This window comes from Bos indicus x Bos taurus, chromosome 14 (genome assembly GCF_003369695.1).
Source record: "Bos indicus x Bos taurus breed Angus x Brahman F1 hybrid chromosome 14, Bos_hybrid_MaternalHap_v2.0, whole genome shotgun sequence".
In the NCBI taxonomy this organism is placed as follows: domain Eukaryota; kingdom Metazoa; phylum Chordata; class Mammalia; order Artiodactyla; family Bovidae; genus Bos; species Bos indicus x Bos taurus.
The window spans coordinates 9,114,371-9,141,376 of record NC_040089.1 but is presented as its reverse complement, the minus strand read 5'-3'; the positions used below and the strand labels follow the sequence as shown (position 1 = coordinate 9,141,376).

General features: G+C 42.2%; 1 protein-coding gene across 2 annotated transcripts in view; it reads left to right on the top strand.

Moving 5' to 3' along the window:
- The first annotated feature begins 918 nt into the window (after nucleotides 1-918).
- EFR3A (EFR3 homolog A) overlaps nucleotides 919-27,006 on the top strand; it is an 88,134-nt gene continuing 62,046 nt past the window's right edge. The window contains exon 1 of one of the 2 annotated variants that reach the window (XM_027560821.1): nucleotides 919-1,174. In XM_027560821.1, coding sequence (XP_027416622.1) covers nucleotides 1,165-1,174 — 10 coding nt within the window. In that variant the 5' untranslated portion in view covers nucleotides 919-1,164. The remainder of the gene's footprint in view (nucleotides 1,175-27,006) is intronic. The other variant, XM_027560822.1, reaches the window with a different exon arrangement.

The following is a 27,006-nucleotide window of genomic DNA, read 5'->3' as shown; positions in this document are numbered from 1 at the left end:
AGACAAACTCCCTCAAGCCCTGCCCTCTCTTATCTTCACCTTCTTTCTCCTCTCCATACTGCACATCATTTCTTAACTAGAATGTTGGCACTACCCTCAAAGACAAAGAATTTCAAAGCTAAATATATACTTGAATCACTCTCATGTGTGATTCATCGGGTTTAGGTAGGAAGGCAGGAATTCGATTTTTAGTAGATTCCCAGGTGATTCAGGCACAAGAAACAATCCTGAGTCACTTTGAGAAACACCGTTTGAGACCCCTGTGGGCTTCCTATTTCTTTCTCCACATAGGCTGTCCGCATCCTATAAGGACTAGCAAAGCATATGTGGGTTGCTGAAGGCTCTGGGCTCCAAGTACCAGCTTAGGCCGTTGACTAATAGACACATCAATTACCAGTGACAGAGAGTCAGGAAAAATGACTCAGTCAAGTGGACAGAACCTCTGTCTCTGGAGGAAAGTAACTCCGGAGGCATGAAATCTCTCTGAAAGTCATCCAAGGAGCAAGAGGAAATTACATTTTCTGTCCTCTCAAAACAGACGCAGCCACCGCCCCGGAGGACCTCCGGACGTCTCAAATAAATCACGCTTCCAGAGAATAAAAGACGCACTGCAAGTTCAAGGGCTTAGAAGAGAAAAACCCTACGGGTACTAGACGCATTCATTCAACGCCATCCTGCTTAGCTTACAACCTCATAAACAGGTGCAACTGCTAAGAAAATAATTGTTGCTAATGCACCTCGAATAAGGGTTCGTGAAAACGAATGTGACTCAAACCACTCCTTTTTGACAATAAAGCGAAGTCCGAGGATGCCCAAAGCGCTGCGCAGTCCTTCCGCAGGTCCCCAAGTCCCCCCATGCCGCCCCTCCCACCTTCGAGTGCCACCGCCCTGCGGGGGGGCGGGGCCTGGACGTCGGCGACGTGCTGACGTCAGGGCGTGGGGTCGCCCCGGCGTCGTCCAGCGCGGGGCTGCGCCGGCGGGGGCCTGCTGCTGCCCGCTCCGCCTGCGTGGTCTCGGAGGTCCGCGTCGTGTCTTTCGGCCTTTCGCCCTTAGCCTCGTCCCGGCCTCCGCGGCCCGGGCGGCTGGCCCGTCGTGATGCGGTCAGCGCGCCCGGCGCGGCCCCGCTGAGCCTCGGCGCAGCGACGAGCGCGGCTCGGGGTCATCATGCCTACCCGTGAGTGGCCGCCCTAGGGCCGGGCCGGGCGGGGAGCGTTGGGCGCGCACTCCGGGTGTCGCCGGGCCGGGGAGTGCCCGCGACCGGCCGAGTTCGTTTCGTTTGGGCTTAGGCTTTCCCGGGAGTGGGCGGGCAGAGGTGGTTGCGGCGCGGGAGCCCGTTGCACGGAGCAGGAGACCGAGGCCCGAGCGCGGAGGGCGCCCGGCTTCGGAAGCGGCAGAGCTGCCAGAAGTCAGCCCCGCAGGACTTCAGAGTCCAGCTGTTCCTCCAGCAAAGCGCAGGGACTTCCTGCAAAGGCGGGGAACTCACCCCCCCCCCCCCCCCCCCGCCATCGCCATAGCCTCTTCACTTCCTTGAGGACGGGCGTCGCCGGTGGGGACGCCCCGGCCTCTCCCGGAGCGCTTCCCCACGACGCCCGAGCCCCGGCAAGCCTGGATTTTCCCTCTGAGACACGTCCTGCTGGTTGAAGTAGGCGCGCTCCTTGGGGAACTTTGTCAGGCTCGGGTGCCCCGTGGTGGTGGACCACAGGGCTTCCGATCCACCGGGCCGTCGGTTGGAAAAGGAGGGTTTAAGGTCTCCCTCCCTAGACACGTTGAATAAGACTCCCGGAGCTTGGGCCCCGGAATCTGTGTCCTCCGTGTTAAACGGAAGGACCCTGAAGTTTGAAAATCGCTGGACAGTTGGAGGCATTTTGGGCAAACAGGGTGTATGTAGTACAGCATTGCCAACGACCAATTTTTCAACGAGCCCAGAGCATCACCAAGTAGTGATTCTTTAAACCCACTGGCTTAGGTATGTGCCCACTAGGGTAGTTCTAGATTTTGGACGCAGAGGAAAAGCATTGATGATGATTGATTTGAGAATTTTTTTCAGGTAGGGCTCTTGTGAGCACGGTGTTTCATAATGTGGAATCCTGAAACACTTGGCAGCATGTTTCCAGTTAGCTCCTATTTCTTAGAATTCATAACGTTTCCTAATTGTCCTTATTTTTGTAGACATATGGGACAGTGGATTTCCAGGTCAGCCTCAAATGCTTCTTTTGTCCAGTGGTGGGTAAAGAGGCATTATCTCCTGATACTAGAAAGGTTTATGTAATGCTGTTGCATATGTTTAAACAGTCTTGATTGTAAAGATGACTAACAACTTCTCCTGTATGTCTGGGTAAGGTGGGTTTTGTTCTCTTAACACAGATTTCCTAACCTTGATCTTCTTGGGTTTTGTATCCAGTATGCATGTCAGCAGGCTTCCCTGGTGGCTCAGTGATAAAGAATTTGCCTGCCAATGCAGGAGAGGTGGATGCCATCTCTGGACGGGGAAGATCCCCTGGAGGAGGAAATGGCAACCCACTCCGGTATTCTTGCTAGGATAATCCTGTCGACAGAGGAGCCTGGTGGGCTGCTGTCCATAGGGTCACACAGAGTCGGACACAGCTGAAGCGACTTAGCATGCATGCATGCATTGGGGAAGGAAATGGCAACCCACTCCAGTATTCTTGCTAGGATAATCCAGTGGACAGAGGAGCCTGGCAGGCTGCACTCTATGGGGGCTCGAAAAGAGTTGGACTCGGCTAAGCACACACACGTTCATATGTCAGCAGTTTATATTTTAATTTTATTCATCTGGACTGGAGGAATATCCTCATCACTGTTACTGTCAGTTTATTGTTCCTGAATTCATGTTCGTGTTATTCAGTGAATTAGCACTGTGCTAATCTACACTCCAGTATTCTTGCCTGGAAAATCCCATGGACAGAGGAGCCTGGTGGGCTATAAGTCCATGGGGTGGAAAGAGTGGGTCATGACTTAACAACTAAACCACCACCGTGAATCTACTTTCTTAGAAAGCAAAGTGTGGGGAGGGGACACCTTTCTTGAAAGTTAGGACTTCAAGTGGAATTTATTGGTAAAGTGGCAATTATTTTTTTTTAATTATGTTTTAGGGTTATCTAGCTTCATAGACGGAGAAGGCAATGGCACCCCACTCTAGTACTCTTGCCTGGAAAATCCCATGGATGGAGGAGCCTGGTGGGCTGCAGTCCATGCAGTCTCGAAGAGTCGGACATGACTGAGCGACTTCACTTTCACTTTTCACTTTCATGCATTGGAGAAGGAAATGGCAACCCACTCCAGTGTTCTTGCCTGGAGAATCCCAGGGACGGGGGAGCCTGGTGGGTTGCCGTCTCTGGGGTCCCACAGAGTCAGACAGGACTGAATCGACTTAGCAGCAGCAGCAGCTTCATAAAATGGACATAGGAAACATTTGTTTGTTTTCTTCAGTTCAGTCGTGTTCAACTCTTTGCGACCCCATGAATCGCAGCACACCAGGCCTCCCTGTCCGTCACCAACTCCCAGAGTTCACTCAGACTCACATCCATCGAGTCAGTGATGCCATCCAGCCATCTCATCTTCTGTCGTCCCCTTCTCTTCCTGCCCTCAATCCCTCCCAGCATCAGAGTCTTTTCCAATGAGTCAGCTCTTCGAATGAGGTGGCCAAAGTACTGGAGTTTCAGCTTTAGCATCATTCCCTCCAAAGAAATCCCAGGGCTGATCTCCTTCAGAATGGACTGGTTGGATCTCCTTGCAGTCCAAGGGACTCTCAAGAGTCTTTTCCAACACTACAGTTCAAAAGCATCAATTCTTCGGCACTCAGCCTTCTTCACAGTCCAACCCTCACATCCATACATGACCACAGGAAAAACCATAGCCTCGACTAGACAGACCTTTGTTGGCAAAGTAATGTCTCTGCTTTTGAATATGCTATGTAGGTTGGTCATAACTTTCCTTCCAAGGAGTAAGCGTCTTTTAATTTCATGGCTGCAGTCACCATCTGCAGTGATTTTGGAGCCCAAAAAAATAAAGTCTGACACTGTTTCCACTGTTTCCCCATCTATTTCCCATGAAGTGATGGGACTGGATGCCATGATCATCGTTTTCTGAATGTTGAGCTTTAAGCCAACTTTTTCACTCTCCACTTTCACTTTCATCTAGAGGCTTTTTAGTTCCTCTTCACTTTCTACCATAAGGGTGGTGTCATCTGCATATCTGAGGTTACTGATGTTTCTCCCAGCAATCTTGATTCCAGCTTGTGCTTCCTGCAGTCCAGCGTTTCTCATGATGTACTCTGCATGTAAGTTAAATAAGCAGGGTGACAATATACAACCTTGACGTACTCCTTTTCCTATTTGGAACCAGTCTGTTGTTCCATGTCCAGTTCTAACTGTTGCTTCCTGACCTGCATACAGATTTCTCAAGAGGCGGGTCAGGTGGTCTGGTATTCCCATCTCTTTCAGAATTTTCCACAGTTTATTGTGATCCACACAGTCAAAGGCTTTGGCATAGTCAATAAAGCAGAAATAGATGTTTTTCTGGAGCTCTCTTGCTTTTTCCATGATCCAGCGGATGTTGGCAATTTGATCTCTGGTTCCTCTTCCTTTTCTAAAACCAGCTTGAACATCAGGAAGTTCATGGTTCACGTATTGCTGAAGCCTGGCTTGGAGAATTTTGAGCATTACTTTACTAGCGTGTGAGGTGAGTGCAATTGTGTGGTAGTTTGAGCATTCTTGGGCATTGCCTTTCTTTGGGATTGGAATGAAAACTGACCTTTTCCAGTCCTGTTTGTTTTCTTAGTTGTGTGATTTACAACGCAAAATGACACAAGGATGCGCCATGGTGTACTTTGCATAGTTAAGAATACAATATTCATGACCTGATTGGAAGAAAGTGAACTACTTGAGTTGTCTGTCACTGTTAATATTTATTATGGTACGGTTTCTGTGATTGCTTCAAAGTATGATACTGATTGGTGGTACCCATGTGAAGTCAGTTGTGTTTGTAATTGCCGTTTTCTCTTTTTGTGACCAGAACCACCAAAATCGCTGGGATAGTGCAATGAACATTAGTACCTCTCAGAAATTCTGCATGTAGAATAAGTAATTTTTGCAAAATCATTATTTTGTTTAGGGATTTTTTTTTTAGGAACACCTACCCACCCCAATAAACGAATGTGTTTTTCTTTTTGGTGTCAGGCAAGTTAAGAGGCTCGTGTATATGCTTAGCTAGTTAATCCTTAAGGGTTTAGTGAAATAAATGTAATGGTTTTCTGTAAAATGAAGGTGTTGGAGATGATCACCAGGGTTTTTTCAGACTCTATAATTCCAAGTCATAGAATTTTTCTATTCCTGCTATTTTGTTGCTTACTTGGAATGTTGATTCTCTCAGTCGTTGAAACTGGAATCGGTGAGTAGAATCTAGTGGAGCATGGCACACCCATGAAGGCAGAGTGACAGCGTGTCTCATGAATGTTAGCAGTCACGTCACTGGAGTTATTTAGAAGATCCAAAAAGGTCTTTTTCAGAAAGCAGCTACCTGGAAGGGTGTCTGATAGGAAGTGACTGCAGCACAGGAACAATTCTGTGGTCATGTCACTCTATTCAGGCAGTTGTTTGCAATGGTCACTAAGCACAGATTTCAAGACTGTCTCCCTAAGCGATCTCTTCAAACCTGCAACCCTGTAATTTGTCACGTCGTTTTTCTAAAGGCCTTTATTTCATCCTCCTCCACTCCAAGGACCATTAAGAAACATTTTGATTGTGAAGACTTTCCAAATTCTGAATCAGAGTTTGAGTGGAAGACATGTTAAAGCTTCTTAATTCCAGTCGTTTTATTTATTTTGTTTTGTGTATCAGGAGACTGAGACTCAGTGAGTTTCAGTAACTTGCTTAGAGTCAGGTGGAGTAGAACCAGGGCTTGAACACAGACCTGGGGGTTGGGTTGGGGTTAGGGTTCCTATCCATAATCACAATGAGCATAGATAATGTTTATTTTTCCATAGCTAAGCTGATAATAGTTTATCTTTTCAAAAAATATTCCTTGGAGTTACACTAAGGCAAAAATGGTCTTGGCCAAAATTTACATCAGATATGTGAACTTATAAAAATACTTACAGTTTCGTCTTTGCTTCTGTCTTGTCGCCGGAATCTGAGGGAAGAATACTGGGGATCCCAGGGGTATGCTAGGTAGATTCTTGGTTATATAAGTGTAGACATAAGGTTTTTAGTAAACTACTTACATGAAAGGGACCCCTTAGCTGACAGATAACTTGTCTTGAAACAGTTCAGTAAAATGTCTGATTGAATGTGCTCTTGTTTTATATATGAAAACCTGTTGTATATTGGCTAAGGGAAACTGCATCTTAATCATTTTTTGCTGTGCTTTCAGTGATTATTTGTGGTTGACGTGTTCTTTTCTCGTTTAGATTGGCATTGATATTTGGCCGCATACATTAGGCTGTGGTAATGTGGTCCATCTATGTTTGGTTTTTTCCCATTGATGAGGTTAATTATATTTGACTTATTTTTCAATCCATTCTTATGAAATAACTGCAGAATATAGATGAATTGTGATGTGAGGGATGAATGCTGTTTGAAGTGTTTTTGTTTAGAAACATAAGCAGACTTGACCTGCACGTGTGAGCATTCTGTCTGTTCCTTTGCTCTCCCTTGCCTGCCCCTCACCCCCTTCTGTCTCTCTCCCACCCAGCACCTATATATATTGTCAGAGTTACAGCTGAAGAGTTCTCTTTCTCACAGTGACCTTTGTCCCAACACTGTTTGGGTTACTACCAGAAGTCATCTGTCCCCACTCATGGGGACGTGGGGCTGCATTGAAGATAATATATGTGGTGGGAGATGAGACTGGAGAAGGAGGAAGGAGCCAGAATTTGCAAGATTTAATACGCTGTGCAACTAACGTGACTAAAATTGTCTTCCAGCTGTCACATTCACAGGAAGTGGCTGTTTTGTAGGCATGTTAGCAGTTTCCAACTTACTGGTTACTTTACAAAAACTTAGAATTTGCTCTTAGTAACAAATTATTTATGGAGTGTTGATTGTATACCAGGCAATATACTTTGTGCTTTATAGGAATGATCTTATTTAATTGTCTCCCACATTGAGGAAGGTCCTATGTAACCGGTTACAGAAACGAAGAGATTGGTTCAGGGAAGTCAAGTACAGCCTGATGACAGTGAGTGTGGAGCTGGGCTTGGAGCCGGATGCCTGTGACTGCAGCGCTCTGCTCCGGGTGCAGCAGGAGTGGAACCTGCTGTCAGATCCTATCAGTTTCTTTCAACACGGTCTCTTCTGCTTAGCACTCTGCCTGATCACGTCCCAGGTACTTGGTCAGTATTGACTAAAAGAGGGAATTCGAACTGGAGTCAGAGCAGTGCTTCTTAGATACGATAACTTGAAATAACTTTTTCCCCCATAAAAACTGTTCTGAAAGGTTTTATAGTTTATGATTAGATTCTTAGCAGACCTGTCTGAAATATTTGCCAGGCCTGAGACAAAGAATACCAGTGCAGGCCTGCAGACATACTCTAAGTTGGGGTTTCTCAGTTTTTGCTCTGTTGATGCCTTGGGCTGCATTGTATTTTGTTGGGTGGTCTCGGTCAGTCGGGTGCATTGTGGTTTGTGTAGCAGCGTCTCTGGCCTTTCCCCACTAGAAGCTAGTTGTAGTCCTCGCTGTCCTAAAGTGTGACAGCCAGAAATGTCCTCACACATTGCCACGTGTTCCCTAGGGGGGCACTGTCCCCAGGTTGAGAACCACCAGTCTAAATACTGAATGTTACTGACCACGTTGTGCCCACAGCCTGGCCTGCTTTCCCATCCACGGCCCTGCAGTTTGCTCCCTAGAGATGACCTCAGGCTGCAGGCCCAGGCGGCCTACAGGCCCGATCCAGGCAGCTGTAACCTCTTGGGTCAGGGCAGGCTCTTTCCTGACCCTGAAGTGAGATTGGTGTGTCACACTTCTCTGGGGAGCCAGAGTGAGCAGATTCCCTCTGCCCCATCCCTCACGGTTCCATCTCAGGAGTTTGGTGCACTTCTGATCCCCTCCCAAAGCTATCCCACCAGAGTAGGGGGCAGGTAGGAGGAAGAAGCCCAGCTTCTTGGGGATACTCGATTTGCCTAGACTCCCACTTGGGGTGATTTGGAGGGGACAACTTTACAGAAAAACAGCTGCCGCCATCTCTCTGGTGTTTTAGGATGTGATTTTCAGTATAGTCTCTGTCCCCTCTCCTGCTCACACATGCTTCTCTGAAAGAAAAGAATACTCTGTCTTTTGGGAAGCAGAGGTCCTTTGTACCTGAGTCAAATGAAGGCACTGATTCTTAGGAGAAAGCACCTTTTACCTATTGTATAGCCCAATTTTGGTAAGGGATGATCTGAATACTTGGTGGGTGTTGACAACTACATAAGTTCATACTGTCTTTACGGGGCATGGAGAGGTGTAGGATAGAAGTATTATAAAAATCTGGCTAAAGATTTGAAGAAGGATTCAAAGTTAGTATCAATTATAAGAGATCAGTATTTGCAGTATTTACACAAATCAGAGAGCAAAATGCCATCAGCATTCCATGGTTAAACCACACACCTATGCTTGTCAGCAGTGTTTGATCAGGCTTGGGGAAAGATGATTCATTTTCACTAATGAATAAATGCTAATTAAAAACTGGAATCCTTTGGAGTTTGTCGCATTACCAAAGATACAATTTTAATCTCTTCTTCAGCAATAATAGGCAAAGGTGGTGGTGAGGTACAATAGAAAAGGCAAAACTTTGGTATGACTCTTGAAAAGTAATTTGTCAGTATTTTATCAAGTTCTCTGATAATGCATTTACTCATTGACCCAGTAATTTCACTGTTTGGAATCTATAAGAAATGATGAAAAACATAAACTGCGCCAGGATTTCTGCACTGAAATGTCTATCACAGTAATATTGGTAAAATAGTAAAAACCCAGAAACTTTAATATTCAATCATGGGGAAGTGCTGCACATTGAATATAGAACATCCTTGCAAAAAAAATGCCATACAGCCATTAAAAATGATACTTGTAGAAGCACTGGGTTTATAAATTTTTATTTTGTGTAATTTATGTTTTCCAGGTTAACCACAGTTGGCATATAGTCCACAACCAGAAAAAAGAATGCTTAAGATTTTTATAACTTTAGCATAATTTTTTCATAATTTTTTACAAAACCTAAATGAAACAAAATATTGCCATGAACTGGTTCTTCCTTTATCACATAGAAAAGAATTTGGGTAACTTGATGAGATAGTGTCTATTGTATGTGTGTGTACATTTATGGCTTAGGAAAATAGCGTATTTACTGTCTGATTGCTCTTGCTGTTGCTGCTAAGTTGCTCAGTCGTGTCCGACTCTTCGCGACCCCATGGACTGCAGCCTACCAGGCTCCTCCGCCCATGGGATTTTCCAGGCAAGAGTACTGGAGAGGGGTGCCTTCGCCTTCTCCGCTCTTGCTGTTGCTGCTGCTGCTGAGTCGTGGCAGTCATGTCCGACTCTGTGCGACCCCATAGACGGCAGCCCAACAGGCCCCCCCGTCCCTGGGATTCTCCAGGCAAGAACACTGGAGTGGGTTGCCATTTCTTCTCCAATGCGTGAAAGTGAAGTCGCTCAGTCGTGTCCCGACTCTTAGCAACCCTATGGACTATAGCCTACCAGTCAGGCTCTTGCTGTTCAGTTCAGTTCAGTTCAATCGAGTCGCTCAGTCGTGCCCAACTCTGCGACCCCATGAATCGCAGCACGCCAGGCCTCCCTGTCCATCACCAACTCCCGGAGTTCACTCAGACTCACGTCCATCGAGTCAGTGATGCCATCCAGCCATCTCATCCTCTGTCGTCCCCTTCTCCTCCTGCCCCCAATCCCTCCCAGCATCAGAGTCTTTTCCAGTGAGTCAACTCTTCACATGAGGTGGCCAAAGTACTGGAGTTTCAGCTTTAGTATCATTCCTTCCAAAGAAATCCCAGGGCTGATCTCCTTCAGAATGGCCTGGTTGGATCTCCTTGCAGTCCAAGGGACTCTCAAGATTCTTCTCCAACACCACAGTTCAAAAGCATCAATTTTTCGATGCTCAGCCTTCTCCACAGTCCAACTCTCAAATCCATACATGACCACTGGAAAAACCATAGCCATGACTAGATGGACCTTTGTTGGCAAAGTAATGTCTCTGCTTTTGAATACGCTGTCCAGGTTGGTCATAACTTTGCTTCCAGGGAGTAATCGTCTTAATTTCATGGCTGCAGCCACCATCTGCAGTGATTTTGGAGCCCAAAAAAATAAAGTCTGACACTGTTTCCACTGTTTCCCCATCTGTTTCCCATGAAGTGATGGGACTGGATGCCATGATCATCGTTTTCTGAATGTTGAGCTTTAAGCCAACTTTTTCACTCTCCACTTTCACTTTCATCTAGAGGCTTTTTAGTTCCTCTTCACTTTGTACCATAAGGGTGGTGTCATCTGCATATCTGAGGTTACTGATGTTTCTCCCAGCAATCTTGATTCCAGCTTGTGCTTCCTGCAGTCCAGCGTTTCTCATGATGTACTCTGCATGTAAGTTAAATAAGCAGGGTGACAATATACAACCTTGACGTACTCCTTTTCCTATTTGGAACCAGTCTGTTGTTCCATGTCCAGTTCTAACTGTTGCTTCTTGACCTGCATACAGATTTCTCAAGAGGCAGGTCAGGTGGTCTGGTATTCCCATCTCTTTCAGAATTTTCCACAGTTTATTGTGATCCACACAGTCAAAGGCTTTGGCATAGTCAATAAAGCAGAAATAGATGTTTTTCTGGAGCTCTCTTGCTTTTTCCATGATCCAGCGGATGTTGGCAATTTGATCTCTGGTTCCTCTTCCTTTTCTAAAACCAGCTTGAACATCAGGAAGTTCATGGTTCACGTATTGCTGAAGCCTGGCTTGGAGAATTTTGAGCATTACTTTACTAGCGTGTGAGGTGAGTGCAATTGTGCGGTAGTTTGAGCATTCTTTGGCATTGCCTTTCTTTGGGATTGGAATGACAACTGATCTTTTCCAGTCCTGTGGCCATGTTTATCATGCTGTTGTATTTTGAAAGGAAGAAAAACTAATTTCTGATCTATTAGGTGGTGTTTTCAGTTGTGAAAACCTGAAAGGTTGAGATGAACCACTTTGTGTGACTTCAGTTTATCAGCAATTTGTAGGGTTCCCCCCCTGCCGAATGATTGTGTGTTGTAGAATGAACACAGTTCTGCGGAAGTATCATCACAGAATGAATGTTGGCAATCCGTCCTATGATTAATATGTCAGACCTGTCAAAATTCTTTCGTCATTTCTATCTGCCAGGTTCGCTCCACTCTTGAAATGAGGCTGTTTTCACATATTCTTGAAATTCAGCAGGAGCTGCTATCAATACTGATACTCCTCTTCCCATGTAGGCTGTCATATTCTCCCTTCTGCATATTATTAGACAGCATGATCCTAATTTTTATTAAGAAGGAATCACTACTCAGGTTTTTTTCATTGTACCTCTGCATGAAGAGTTTGCTCTGTTCTAAAAATAGGCATTAAGCCTTTTGCTCTGTAGTCTTCAGGAGGACTTTCTTTCTCCCCAGTGCTATTATTTTGGGTTTTATTCTGGTGAGTTATTCAGCTATATCTTTTTGTTTTCATTACCTGAGCTCCAGGGTATTTTTGCTGCACTAGTTTGCTGGATAATTCTAAGTGTTCTTCACACCCCTGCTATTTGATTGGCTTTTTGAACAGCTGTCTTGGCTATTGGCTACAAAGTTCTCTGTGCTATGGTTGCACTGAACTTTAAATGGATCTCACTCCTGCCAGGCAGAGAAAATGAAATGTAAGATGTTCAAGTTTGCCATAGTCATTTCCTGCTGCTGCTGCTGCTAAGTCGCTTCAGTCGTGTCCGACTCTGTGCAACCCCATAGATGGCAGCCCACCAGGCTCCCCCGTCCCTGGGATTCTCCAGGCAAGAACACTGGAGTGGGTTGCCATTTCCTTCTCCAACGCATGAAGGTGAAAAGTGAAAGTGAAGTCGCTCAGTCGTGTCCGACTCTTAGCGACCCCATGGACTGCAGCCCACCAGGCTCGTCCGTGGGGCCTTATAAACTTTGCAGCAGTTGCCAGCGTGGAAGTCAAAAGGAGTGGTCTGTTTATGACATCTGACATACGTTGATTTATGAACTTAGTGAAAAGTATTTTTATTAACTATTTGATCCCTTAAATGGGACAGGATAATAGCTCTCAGGGAGACTTAGATGAAGTTGAATTTATGTCATTGTGCTTTAGAGGTAGAAATGACTTATGACCATGTGATTGGAATCAGAATCACTACTTGGATTGTTGCCTTTATTGCACCTGATTCCAAAAGGGTATCTGCAGTGGAGGGTGCTCCAGGCACATGTGTAATAACTGAAATTTGGGGTCTGAGTCCCTGTGGGTTTTTCCCATTCTCTTAGCTGGCTGCACTGCGTGAACTTCAGGGGCCCAGTTTCCTTTTCAGTTCACAGCCCGGAACAGGAACAGACTTAAATAATCTGTTCCCTGCTGCCTTTTCCCTTGGTTCCATCCTGCTTCTTTGTGTGGTCTTCCAAGGATGGGAGTGCCTTTAGCAAGCTGCCACAGGTTTGTCTTAGAGCACCGTCTTTTTGAAATGGAAGAGCTCAGGTCCAGGAGTCTTGGGGGAGAAACATGGACATCTGCGCCAGGTGGGTTCTGTCTGTATTACCTTTACTACAGCACCATCCCCGGCACAGCGTTCCCGTGTTAGCTCCTGAGCGTTACGTGTTGCTCTTGATCCGTGTTGCAGGCTGGCGCAGGGGAAGTTTGAGCTACCTTAAGAGCTCAAGCTTCCCCAGTGTCTTCCATGGAAGCATAAGAGGGCCTGTTGTGTGGAGACGGTGTGGAGGGGACTCAGCAGGTGGCCTCTCTACCTGACCCTGCCTCAGCTGGACCAGCTCTGTTTTTGTCTTGTTGGTGAAATTCTGCATTCTGTTTCAGGAGGTAAATAATATTGCTTACTTTTTTAAAAGTTTGGAATTTATGGTCTTAGATATTAGAATATGCCCTCTGACAAGAGCATGAGATATTTTAGAATCAAAAGCTTAGGACCCTAGAAGCAAAACCAGAGGCATTTAGTGATGATGTCTGACCTGCTTTTGCTCTCATGCATCCCAGGAGTGGAGCTGTCTCATCTTGCCTTGTAGTCACTTCAGTCGTAGGCACTGTCAGGATACTCTTAGAGTCACAAATGCTCTCTTTCAGCCTTTCCTATTTTCCTGTTGGATTTCTCTTAGGGATTGATTCATTTAGCAGATTATTGTAGTGCCTACATGTGCAAGGCCTGGGGAATATAGAGGTGAATAAAGCAGTCCCTAGCTGTAAAAAGTTGATCCAGTTTATAGAACCTTGTGTAAATGGCTCTGACACAAAGAAGGAAATGGCAAGCCCCCTGAGAACAGTGCTGTGGAGTTGAGAGCCCGCAAGAAGGTGAGTGGCAGATGGCGTCCTTGGCCTGAGTCGTTTCAGAGGAGTGTGGGTTGGGGAAGACATTTGGGTTGAGTCACACAGTTGGAAATAACCAGCAGCCAGTTGGAGTAACACTGGGGCTGGGGACGTGACAGCTTTGAGGCCATCTATATAATTGGTGATTTTCTTTTAAGTAACACCTGCTTATCAATACCTAATGTGTGTCGGTTACTGTAGGCACCAAGGGCTTAGCAGTGCCTCACACTGGACACAAGGGCATCTTCCTGGACATCATCTCTGCCTTCATGAAGCTCAGTCTGGTGAGGAAGACAAGTGCTGAGCAGACAGAGCTTTACAGGCACTGAATCCTGGTTTTCTTTGCTACTGTACATATGGTTTTTGGTATAGTCAGTGGCTCATTGGTACACCTTCAGTGTATATTTGTAGAGTGACTCAAATTACTAAAAGAGAAACAGAGGTTGCTATGGGAACACATGAGTGAGGTAGGAGGGAGAGCAGTTAGAGGTTATTAAAGTACAGTGGACTGAGTGGTGGGTTTTGAACTTGGGTCATAGGCTTACCCAGCAGTGCAGTGGTAAAGAACCCGCCTGCCAATGCAGGAGATGCAGGAGACAAGGTTTCTGTCCCTGGGTCAGGAAGATCCCCTGGAGGAGGAAATGGCCACCCACTCCAGTGTTCTTGCCTGGAGAATCCCAGGGACAGAGGAGCTTAGCAGGCTGTAGTCCGTGGCATCCCAAAGACGAGGACTGAGCACACCCGCAGCAGGATGAATTGCAGTGTAAAATTTGAATATTATTGAGAAAGTACAATTCATAGGATTAGCTGGGTGAGGGGCGGAGGGAGGAGTCAGGATTGATACCCAGATTTCAGGCTTGGTCATTTGGGTGAAGTGCTCCGGTGTGATACGGGGACTTCCTGGAGGACGAGCGGTTTGGGAGGTGAGATGGAAGGTGAGTCCGTTTTAGGGTATGATAGGTGTGTGGTGCCGTACAGGACTTTCAGGGTACATTTGTAGCAATAACTGAATGAAATTATGAAAGGACAGGTGGTAAAGAGTAAAAACAAAATGCCATTGAACAAATGCTCGCATGCAAGAACTGGGTAAAACTCAGGAGAGTCCATCTGGTTGTAGAAGCATTGGAAACATTTCAGTGTAGCAAGAAAAAGAAGCTAGGACAGTCTCTTACTGTTTGATCTGATGCTTTGACAATGATAATTTATGGAATGTTAGGAAAAAGATCTTACTTTAAAGCTTTGGGCCTTAAAGATGATCATTCATCTTAACTGTGGTATGTACTATCTATCCTGTACTTAACGCCATTCACTTGTCTTGTCACTGCTTCGTAGCTAGGGGAAGAAATTGTCAAATTAGACTAGGCTGAGAGTATGTAAACTCTTCTGTAATTCCTGGGCAGACAAGCTAAATTGTGCAACTTAAGAGTAGAAATAGGGAAGCCCCACATGTGTAACCTAAAAATTTCATCTAGATCTCTAATATTAGTAGCTTCTCATCCCATTCTGTCTTTTTCGAGTCTTGCTATCATGTGAATTTGTGGAAGAATTGAATTTGCTTGTAGCAGATACAGTGCTCGTGTAAACTTGCTGAGGAACTGCTTTATTTCAAAGAGAAAAAAGAAGTGAGGGGGCGTTTGGAGACTGGAGCGGGGAGCCTCAGAGACCTCCTTGAGTGTGGATCACCACCTTCTCCTCCTCACAAATGGTGCTGCTCTTTGTTCCCTTCCCTACCCACTGCTCTCTGCACGTTTATTCAGCGTCCTGGAGTAAACAGGCTCTGTCCTCTTTTCAGCAACAAAGAAGTACCGCTGCTCTTTTTGTTGCCTACCCTGATAGGGAATACAGCAACATACTGGTTAAGGGCTAAACAGTTGTAAAAGCTTTGTATCCAGTGGTTTCAAGAACATGAGGGAAGGGCGACTGTAATTAAATGTGGTTTGGCTGCTGCACTTTTGCTGGAACGGTAGTTGATTCCACTAATTCTTCATGTTTTTCCATCTAAAATTGCATTGGATTCAACCTTTATAAAGAATTTGAGTATTTCCATAAAAGTGGGATGATTTTCTGTTGTTCCCCTTTTAATTTTCAAGGGCTTCCCGGGTGGCTCAGCTGGTAAAGAATCCGCCTGCAATGCGGGAGACCTGGGTTCGATCCCTGGGTTGGGAAGATGCCCTGGAGAAGGGAAAGGCTACCCACTCCAGTATTCTGGCCTGGAGAATTCCATGGACTGTAGTGGCTTTCACTTTTAATTTTAAAGAGTGAATAGTTTCTGTTTGTAGTTGCAGTAATTAATGAATACTCCAAGTATGTACAGATTTCCAGATTCTCCCTTTGTGTCTAATGCCACAAAAAGTTGCTGTGTTTTTTATTTCTTCCATGCACTCGCTATAAGTCTTACCTTTGAAGTGGAGGAAAATATGGTAATAGATTAAAATCTTGGGTAGCATCAAATTTTGGTTTATGAGTCATTAAAAAAATTATTAGAAAAGATTAGATGGCCTTCTTAGAGTTTTGATTAACATAAAACATGTAACCATTGCATGTATAATAAAGTAAAAGAATACCTAAGTTAAAGAAGTCTAAGCTTTTGATGTTGTGTTACCAAAGTCTCAGCTGGAGTAAATACAAAGTGTTTAGAGTCTCTGTGGTTTCTTTGGCAGTTTTGGGAGACTGGGTCAAGCGCTGAACTTTGAAGGTTTAACTTGGCAGCTTAGTTTCGTGAAAATAAACTTGGTGCTTGGCTTGGCCCTGTCAGCCAGTCCTGTTACATTTTGCTGTCTTCAAACTTCAGACAGATTCTGTTTAGGTATATAACTAGAGTGCTCCCAGTTTTTTCCTTTACTGTTTAATCAAAAAAATTAATCATCTCAATTGGAATGAAAATCTTCAGCATATGGCATAGACACTGTGGGTGTTGTGAACTCTGTAAGAAGAATCAAGGCTGTTGGTATATTGAATGTATTTGTTCTAAAAATAATTTTGGAAGTTACAAACAGCACCCCGCCCTCCCGCTGCACACAGCCAGATTTAACACTTCTGTTACTCTCTGACTAATGAGGAAATAAAAATATGTTAATATTTAAGCAGTTGAGGAATTTTAATGCTGTTTTGGATTTTGCCTGAAATAACTCATATCCTACTTTTGAAATATTCAGAGGATTTTTAATTAAAAAGAACTCAAATGAATGTGGTTCACTGAGAAAGATCCTAGTCATTGCCTATGGTGGATTCTTTGTATTTGTAATGGTGACAAGTGAATATCTTTTTGATTTAGGATTTAGGTTTATTTTCCAGGACTACAGTGCCTTAACTCATTTAGGCAGAAATTGGATTTGGTGGTGTGTGTTTGTTTGTGTATTAAGAACTTAGCTAAAAATCTGCAGAAAGCCCTACCTTTATCTTTTTTTTTTAATATCCAGGTTTTCGTTGTGGAGAATAGTATAACAAATACTTATTAAGGTCACAGTAAATATACTGATGGAAATAATTGACTTTTTAAAAGTCATACCATTAAATTTACCTATATTTAGTATATGGTAAGACTTGATTTTTATGTGAAACAAAAATGGTACAGATTACCCAAGCAGTGATTATAAATGTCAACTCCCGGATGCCCAAACTTGGCTTTCTCCCAGGTTTTAATTCAGTAGGACTCATAATTCGATAAATTGCACTGTGTTAGGAGACATGCTAAAATTAAAAATACCGAGTGGAAAGATTCTGAAATTCTAGTTCTTTTTAAGCCCTTTATTGTAGGTCAGAAATTAAAGCTTACACATATATTTTAAGTTTGCTGCTGCTAAGGAATCCAGTGGTCATGTATGGATGTGAGAGTTGGACTGTGAAGAAGGCTGAGTGCCGAAGAATTGATGCTTTTGAACTGTGGTGTTGGAGAAGACTCTTGAGAGTCCCTTGGACTGCAAGGAGATCCAACCAGGCCATTCTGAAGGAGATCAGCCCTGGGATTTCTTTGGAGGGAATGATCCTGAAGCTGAAACTCCAGTACTTTGGCCACCTCATGTGAAGAGTTGACTCATTGGCAAAGACTCTGATGCTGGGAGGGATTGGGGGCAGGAGGAGAAGGGGACGACAGAGGATGAGATGGCTGGATGGCATCATTGACTCGATGGACATGAGTCTGAGTGAACTCCAGGAGTCGGTGATGGACAGGGAGGCCCGGCATGCTGCGATTCATGGGGTCGCAAAGACTCGGACACGACTGAGTGACTGGACTGAACTGAAGTCACTTAAGTCGTGTCAGACTCTGTGTGACACCATAGATGGCAGCCCACCAGGCTCCCCCGTCCCTGGGATTCTCCAGGCAAGAACACTGGAGTGGGTTGCCATTTCCTTCTCCAATGCATGAAAGTGAAAAGTGAAAGTAAAAGTGAAGTCGTGTATGACTCTGCGACTCCATGGACTGCAGCCAGCCAGGCTCCTCCATCCATGGGATTTTCCAGGCAAGAGTACTGGAGTGGGGTGCCATTGCCTTCTCCATATCTTAAGTTTAAAAGTCTGAAATCATCCAGTATCAGATTGCCATAATCCCAAAACGGGTGCTTTAATCTGTCAAGGGGAGAATTAACTGGACTTGCCCCTCTGTATGCCCACACTGTAATAAGGCAAAGGATTCACATCTTATTTTTATAAAATAAAAATGGGCCGTAGCTTCAAAACTGGGACTTGCTTTACATATAGATTTGCTGCTGGAATTTTGTGAAAGTTTATATATAAATGTTTTTGTTATTTTCTTTGGTAATTTTGGGAGTATTTTGTTGTCACAGTAGGTAAGAAAACTTTTAAGACAGCAGTCATCTCTTGGCTGTGATTTTGTAAAGTGATGAGGTTCTGTCTCCCTTTTTCCAGTGGCTGAGCTCCATATAGCTCTTGTTCACTCTCTGGTATACTGGAATTCACCAGTAACTTATCATGGGGGCAATCTAACAGCCTAATAAAATTTCTCATTCTTCCTTTCATGATGTTCTTGTACCCTTAGGGACATTTTAGAGCTCAGAGTAACCTATAATAGGAAAAGAAGATAATTTTTGGAAGTGGGAAAAGTGAAAGTGAAAGTCACTCAGTCATGTCCGACTCTTTGTAACCCCATGGACTAAACAGTTCATGGAATTCTCCAGGCCAGAATACTGGAGTGGGTAGCTGTTCCCTTCTCCAGGTGATCTTTCGAACCCAGGTCTCCCACATTGCAGGCACATTCTGTCCCAGCTGATGCACAAGGAAAGCCCATATGTTGGAATATGACATTTTATAATATGACAGGTTCTCAGGCAGGGTGTCACTTCTCCATTCTCTACTGTCTGACTTGAATTTTATACCGTGGAGAGCTGTGGTGGCAATAGTGTCATCTTTGGGTAGCTGCATAATATTTTGACTGTGTTTCTCTAGTCAATATTAAACAGTGCATATTATTTAAAAAATTAAAGAAAAAAACCATCTCAGGAAGACAGTATCGTATAGAAACTGTTAAGAGCACAGACTCTTAAGGGGGTCCACCACTTCGAGTTGTGTGACCTTGGACAGATTACTTTCATCTTTTTGATTTTCCTATTTATAACCTATAGATGTTGATATCTACCTCATACAGTTATAAGCGTTAAGGAAGATAAAATTTAGAATGTAGTAGATAAATATTTGTTGAATGTGTTCTGAGGGAATCAGACTGACAGGGAGTAAATGAGAACAGGATGTTCCTGAGATAGATTGGGTTAGGTCTTCTGGTTTTCTGCTGTGCTTTGCACTGTATCCCTGCAAGCAGAATCTGTGCCCTAGGGACCTTGCGTTTAGTGTTTGATGTTCTATTGTTGACCAGGACTGCTGTAATAAAATACCACAAACTGAGTGACTTTGAACAGAGAATGTATTGGCGCACGGTTCTGGAGGTCAGTCTGAAATCAGGGTTGATTCCTTCCAAGGGCTGTGAGGGAAGGTGTGTTCCGGGTCTCTCTACCTGGCTTGTGTTCATAGATGGCCAATTGCATGTGCATGTGGAGCTCCCCCTGCATGCACATCTGTCTAAAATTCCCCCTTTTATAAGGATACCAGTTGTGTTGGATTAGGGCCCCCGCTAATGACTTCATCCTAACTGAATTACCTCTTATTCTAAATAAGGTTTCATTCTGAGGCCCTGAGAGGACTTCAGCATATGAGTTTTGCAGGGGATACAGTGCAATCCATAATAGCTCTATGAGACATGAAAGTGAAATGATTTCTTTTACTTAACAGTATTTCTGTGTTTTAAAGCATGCTTATTTTTTAAACTTTGATGTAAACTGATGGCATAGTCACTTTTTCTTGTACTGAAACCAAATATTCATTTACTTAAAGAGAAGTATATCTAGCACAAGAAGAAAATTGGTAGAAATGAACAAAAATTCTTCTCATGCTTCAGTTATTTGGTATGCTACTAAATTCTCTTGGAGAAGGAAAATGGCAACCCACTCCTATACTCTTGTGTAGGAAATCCCATGGACAGAAGAACCTGGCAGGCTACAGTCCATGGAGTTGTAAGAGTTGGACACAATTTAGTGACTAAACCACCACTGCCACTAAATTCTCTGGAGCCTGACTTAAGTCATTTTAGCATTTGAACTGATTTCAGGAATGGTACATACCTAATATTTAAGCAAATACAAAATTTACTGATCTACACATTCTATGAAATCTTACTTGTTTTGGTTTCTCTAAGCTGCAATAACAAGATACCATAAGCTGAATGGCTTAAGACAGCAAAGTATTGTCACAGTTCAGGCAGCTAGAAGTCTGAAATCAAGGTGTGGCCCGGGCCATGCTCCCCACGGAGTTCTAGGGAAGGATCCTGGCTTGCCTCTTCCGGCACTAGTGGCTGCTGCAAACCTTAGAGTGCCTTGATTTGTAGCAGCAGAACGTGCGTGTCTTTCCTATCTTCACGTGGCCTTCTTCCTAGTGTCTGCCATATCTTTCTCTTTGTGAGGGACCGGTCTTTGGATTAAGGACCCACCCTAATCGAGGATGAGCTCCTTTTAATTTGATGCCCTGTGCAAAAACTCTGTTTCCAAGTAAGGCCCCTGTCACAGGTACTGAGGCTAGGACTCCAGCACATCTTTTTTGGGCACACAGTTCAACCTGCAGCATTTGTCCGTTACTTTAAAAAATTAGCTTCATTTAATTTCTCTAATCTTCCAAGTATTCCTGACTAGAAAATGGACACCTTTGTTATCATAAATTAATGTTCTTGAGCCTCATTATTCTGAGCCCTCCCACTGTCTTGTCAGGCCGCTCCCTTGGTTTTCCAGGTACAGAATTCTGCTTCCCTTTCAACTCTGTCCTGCTTCAGTAGTTTGTTGCAAAGATGCCTTTCTTCCTTTCTTTTTAAGGTGCCTTTTTCTCATACTTTCTTGACCATCTCAGTGTTATGAGTTATGTTTGAAATTGTCAGACCTACTATTTTAGAATTTACAATGGATTTCAAGTCCAGGAGCGTTTTGTAATTGGAATGTCTGTTATCTTACTACTGAATGCATCTGATCTGTACTACTTTTTGTGAAGATAGGATATTCTATATAGATAGAATGGTATGAGCAAATGCGTGGAAATGAAGAAGTTTGGGGATTGATTTTAAGAACTGTGAATAGTCACAGTTTTTATTTGGGAAACAAGGCTGAAAAGGTAGAGATTATATCCAGGTTCACCTCCAAGACCAGCCTGTCAGTGAAGTATAAGTAAATTGGGGAGATCTTTATTTTGGACTTCCTGGTGGCTCGGACGGTAAAGCATCTGTCTACAATGCGGGAGACCTGGGTTCGATCCCTGGGTCAGGAAGAATCCCTGGAGAAGGAAATGGCAACCCACTCCAGTACTCTTGCCTAGAGAATCCCACGGACGGAGGAGCCTGGTGTCCATGGGGTCGCAAAGAGTCGGACACGACTGAGCAACTTCACTTGATTTTGGTAAACTGACTGACTTCACTTTTTAAATCTTTAAATAAATGTGTGTGTGTAGCTAAAATAAACTATTAAATTTATCATATATATTTTGTAAAATAAGTGATTTGGGTTTTTGTAGGTATGCTCTGAATGAACCATCTTATAATTTGCCTAATGTGGAAAAGTGTATTCCCATTATATTCTCAATGTTTCTGACATACAATGAAATGTCTTGTACTCATATTCTTTCTGTGTTAATTTTCTTTTATATGAGTTGCACAGCCTTTCAAAGGCATCTGGAAATGTCAGTTTTTTTTTTTTTTAAACTTTCACAAATTGGAAATGTCACATTCAGACAACTTCTTAGGAGAAATAAAAGGCTTTTACTGTGAGTCAAGGTTCAACATTTGTCTGATTTTGGTTCATGGTGTTTTGTTTACCAAGAACCAACTTTCTTGTTACCTGCATGGCACGTTAATTTAGAAGGGAAGTATCAAAGCATATGTGTCCTTGTTAAATAGTAGTTTACATCCCTGGTCTTTTCTGTACCTTCCACAATACCTTGTGTAGTACTTTCCACATAATTGGTATTCATAAATATTTGTTTTGCAGTAGAGTTGGAATGTCACATGCTTTTAGAATTAGAAGGAATCTTTGGTTACTTAACCTAACCTCTAGTTTGAATCTGGACAGCAGCTGACAGATAATCCTATCTGAAAGCACTCAGGGAGTTCTATAATATTTTGACTACTTCTGTTGAGCTTCTGTCCTCTGAGGGGATCACAGACCAGTCCTTTTTTACATGATGTCCTTTAAATATTTGGGTAATACCTGATATTTTGACATTTATTACCTGATACATTCTGTGCTAAACATTTTTTTAAACTAAAAGAATGAAGATTTTGTTAAGCATTATGAGTTGCATTTAGTAGCCTTCAAACATACTATACTACAGTCCGTCTACAGTTAAGTCAAATCCAACAGCAATTCATTTTTGCAGAATCCATGAAATAGGGCAGAATTCCTTTTGGTTAACAGTAAGATACTTACTTAGCTCTTACAGACCGATGATACACTACACTCCACTTCTGACCACTGATACGTGATGAAGAGCATCCAGAGAATTATATAGAAAGGATTTGCTTTCAGAAGATATTAAATATGAAAGCAGCAAATAAAAATGATACAGATTTATACAAATACAGTGTGACAACTAGAAATTTTGAATTGTATCTTTCTTTGGAAAACACACATCTTATATTTCTGGCACTTAACATGGAGTAGAGGCTTTATAAACCTCTTTTGATTGGTTGACTAGACATGAAACAGTTACAGTGTTTTTTGAATGTCTTCAAAGACTTCCTTAGATGTGAAACTTGTGTTAAATTGTATCTATTAGTAGAATAAAACCAGTGCTCAATTACTGATTTTTTAGAAGAAGTCTTGTTTTTATCCTATTTTCAACACCACATGCCAAACAAAGCGTGGGGTTTTCTTCAGGAGTAGTTTTTTTCCTTCCAGTCTTTAGTAGAACTTGGATTTTGCAATTATTTCACTCTAATCAATTATTTTTATCCTTCATTATTTACTAAATATTGTAGAACATAGTCTAATTATGTATTTCAGATAGAAGACTTGTATCTTACTAAAAACTAATTAAGATGGTAATGAAATGTATTACTAGGTCCTTTTAAGGGATATTTCATATTATCCATCATTTTATTTTTAATAAGAACCTATAATCATTGTAAACTATGTGATTAGTCTCTTTATTTTTTCCCACATCAAATGTAGAGTCTGTAGAATAGTATTTTTCATTCTGGATATTCTGAAACTGCCACTGTTTTATTTTTGGTTAAAATAGTTAACACATCTTGAAATTTTAATTTATATTACTGTAAAATATGAAAATTTTCACTTTCATGTGTTTTTTAAAAATGCTCTTAATTTCTTTTTCTGCTCTTTCCTTGTTCTGAGAGTATTTCTTTTTTTTCCTGTTTTTTGGAGTTCTTATTTCTTTAATCTATGTAAATTGGTACCTTTATAGAAGGCATGCAATTTGGAAGACTCTCCTTTGTTTTCTCTGTCACTATTCTTTTTATAGTTTTCTTCCTATCTCTTTAAATGTCTTCCCTTTCACTTCCTTCGCTGCTAGTCATTCCTTAAATGCTTGCTTTCCCCAGAATTCTCTTAATTCTATCCTGTGTTTCTTTGTTGACTTCAGCTAGTTAAACTAGTTGCTTTTGCTATCGTTTATATGCTTTTGGTTCTTAAATTTTTATTTCTCATCTAAATCATTTGCCTGCTACAAGATGTCCCACTTTTAGGTTTGTAACCTCAAATTTAACATGAGCAGAATAAAATTTATTCTCTTTCTGATAGCCTCCTCCCACCCCCAAACTTATCTTCCTCTGTCCCTTATTAGACACCACCATCCAGTCACTTGTTCAGACTATCCTGTCTGTTACTTTTGACTCCTCTCTCTTTGTACCTTCTACTTTGAGTTGATTTCCACGTCAGCTTCCTACAAGTTTGTCTAGCCATTTCTGTCATGCTGCAGAACTTTATGATTTGTTTGGAAATTAAAACTCTTATTCTTGACATCTGGCTCTCCACATCTGGAATGATCCTCCCTTTTTTGCTGAATTCCTGCTGCTGCTTTTTAAGACTTAGTTTAGTCATTACTTTTTGTAGGAAGGTTAGGGTCACTCTGCTGTTCTCCGATAGCAGTCTTTTCTGTCATGGCTGTTACCCCATCGAGTTACAATTCTCTTTGTATATGATTATCTTGTCCTGTCAGACTGTGAGCTACTGAAAGCCAGGGAGAGAGAATTTATCTTTGACCATTACATAATTCTTCCCTGAAAACATATTAATTGTGCAGAGTAATTGCCAACATAATTAGTCAAGAACATGGTGTGGATTCAAGAGGAAAATTCTCACATGCTTTTTTTTTTTTTTAATTACACATGGAGAAAATGTGATTCCTTTTGTAATTCTTAACAGTACTACTGACATTATCACAGAGGACATTTAGTCAGTATTTTGTCTGTTAAAAGGAAAATCACCTGCTATTTCAGTTTCAGTTCTGCCTCATCTAATTTCTTACCTCCAGAGACCAGGACACTGGAATGCTGTGTGCTCCCGTCCAGGACCACCCCGGGCACATTGAAGGAGGGTCTGTGGTGCAGAGTCCAGCCATGCAGTCTGGTCTTAGAAGTGGACGTGAACTTTTGTGTTGTGTCCCAGTGGTGGTGGAGACAGAGGTGTCAGTACTTTGCTTTCCTGTTTGCAGCTCTGGTTTCTGTGTCATTCAGTGGATCCTTTCTTATTTGCTTTGCCACCTAAGCCAATGTCAGATGAAATGAATAGAGCATTGTATTTCCGTATTTTAATTTTTGTGGAGTTTTTTTTCCCCCTGTATGATGATTCCAAAAGGTTTTCAAATGTGGTCTTAACAGAATTACATTTTCTAAAAACCATGCCTATTGTATATTTTATTGCTCAGGTTAACTCTGCTGAGTAATATTTTTTTACAGTTAAGTATGGTAGAATACAGTAAAGTCTAGGTATAAATCTATAAATTGACTATTTGTAAGTAAACAATACCTTTTGTTTTTCTTTAAAATTGTGATAGTGGGGAAAAATGTGTTAAGTATAGACTGATCAATCACAAGTTGACTCAGAAGAAGAAAAGCTGTTTTTTTTCCTACAGACACTATTTCAGAATAGTTTTGTAATGTATACAGACTTTTGTCTATGTTATACCTTTTCCAGAGGCAAGTATTGCAATGCAGTGGAAAAACCATCTTTTAAAAAAGAATTAGAGCTTTAATTTCATTTAATGCCTTTGTTGTCCTCTTTTCCATGAAGTTTATGTGCCTGGGAATAAAAAACAAGTAGTGAAATTGAGAATGAGAAGAAAGATGGTATAGAATTGCTTACGGAAAGAGTCATGTAATAAAATACTCCTCTAATGGATTAGAATCCTTTTAAAAGGAGCACTGTCCTGAAGATAAGATTATTTTGTTCCCATTTTTCTTTGAGTGCTGTCTAATTATTCAGCAGCCCTTTTCGATGCTTCCTGTGTGCCATCTCCTAGGTTCCTTCCTTTCTAAGCTCTGGGTCATTAGAGCACATTTGGGGTTTTCCGTGTGCCGTCCCCCATAGTGAAGCTTGCATAGTTCCATCTGCCTGTAATTGTCCTCCGCTGTCTCCAGTTTCCTCATAGTCCTACTCGTTCTTCAGGGGGAGCCCTCAGCTCAACTCCCATGCCCTTCATAAAACCTTCTTTCATGTGAGCTAGGAGTGCTTTCTCTCTTCTCTCAACCTCTGTGGCCCTGTAGCCATGTGGTCCATTTGACATTAGATAGCTCTTGTCCTCCAGTGTTGTCCAAATCTTGTTTTCAGTTGTTATTTATTTTCTAATTGGAGGAAAATTGCTTTACAATATTGTGCTGGTTTCTGCTGTACAGCAGTGTGAATCAGTCATAATTATATACGGGACCCCTCCATCTTGAGCCTCTCTCTAAATTTCAATTTTTAAACCTTTGTCTTTTCAAGTAGTTAGTTACCTTTTTGACTCTCTGTAGTTCTTAGCACAGTGCCTTGTACCCAAGTTGAAGTGCAGGAGTAACACCCATATTACAGGCTTTATAAGTAGTGTATGTGTATGTGAGTGGTACATGCAAATTTACATGTTAAGTGTTAGTTACTTGGGAGGGATGTATGAATATGAACTGAATGAGTAGCTTTTAATTTCAACCTTGAAGAGAGTATATGTGATGCAGAGTCTTTTCAAGGGTTTTGGATACCACAGAGCTAGAGGTCTTGAAGTAATGAATTTTTTAAATCTTCTAATAGAAAAACATGCTCTCTCTTTTCAACTTGATTACTGATAGCTTCTGCCAGGTCTAAAAATAAAACATGAATTGTTTAAAGTGATTCAGTTGACATTGTCAGCTATTCATTGGAAAAATTATATGGTTCTGGCATTTATTTAATATTTTGTGGTGGACAGTTTTCTTATCATTTTGATTTATGTAGTACATATCAGCAGATACTAAATTTATTTTATCAGTGAACCTTGGATCCACATTCGTTAAGTGAAGGAGCATTTTTTGTGAATGTCTGTTATATTCCAGGCATGCAACAAAGAACAAAATATATGGACTTTATTGATATGACTCATTCAGGTAGGAAAGACAAATGTGTGTATAAATAAGTAAAATAATTTGTTTTAGGTGCAATAATAGACATACCATAAGGACGAGAATCCAGTAATCATAGCTATTCCAATTTAAAAATATGAGATTTAGTAAGCCCTAAATATACCAGCAAATTCCTAATGTATTATGCATAAGAATTATAAACCAAGATAACATAATTGCTGTGTAGAAGATATAGATAGTATGATTTTTTTCCTTTAACAGATCGAGAGACAAACCTAATACAGTTGTTTTCCATCAGAGGATCTAAGCATTCTTCAACTTCAGTGACAGTGATAGTAACTTACTATTTTGTTTTAGAGGATAGCTTTTTCCCAGATATCCAGTGCTA